We start from the raw sequence: 330 nt of genomic DNA, 5'->3' as shown, positions 1-330 counted from the left end.
CCAGTCTCGTTCCCTGTCCTGCTCCCCTCCGCCCCGCCTGCTCTCCTCTGGGAAGATGCCCTGGGCCTAGCAAAGCCAGTGACTTACCGATCCCCTTTCTCAGAGTGGCAGGCAGCCCCCACGCTGGCGAGAAGTGTCTTGCAGCGAGCCAGCACCCTGCGCCCTGCGGCACACACAAGCACGGGTCTCCTGTCACCCACGCTCTCTCCAAGGCCACTGCCTGCCTCATCTGCCTGCCCAAGCCATGTCCCAGCACCTGCTGGTCTCCAGCCACAGGGCGCTGTGCTGGACAGGTGCTCGGACTCCATCACGGGGCCGTGGCGTGGTAGG

The 330-nt window shown here is 66.1% G+C and overlaps 1 protein-coding gene across 1 annotated transcript in view; it reads right to left on the bottom strand.

The window, feature by feature from the left end:
• SCLY (selenocysteine lyase) overlaps positions 1 to 330 on the bottom strand; it is a gene marked incomplete at its 5' end in the record, with an annotated part of 3,437 nt that overhangs the window by 759 nt on the left and 2,348 nt on the right. The window contains one exon of the mRNA XM_010133528.1: positions 88 to 192. Coding sequence (XP_010131830.1) covers positions 88 to 192 — 105 coding nt within the window. The remainder of the gene's footprint in view (positions 1 to 87; positions 193 to 330) is intronic.

The sequence above is a fragment of the Buceros rhinoceros genome, unplaced genomic scaffold, assembly GCF_000710305.1.
Source record: "Buceros rhinoceros silvestris isolate BGI_N320 unplaced genomic scaffold, ASM71030v1 scaffold38183, whole genome shotgun sequence".
In the NCBI taxonomy this organism is placed as follows: Eukaryota; Metazoa; Chordata; class Aves; order Bucerotiformes; family Bucerotidae; genus Buceros; species Buceros rhinoceros.
Note: the sequence above shows the minus strand (reverse complement) of the source record. Positions and strands in the feature narration are given on the sequence as shown.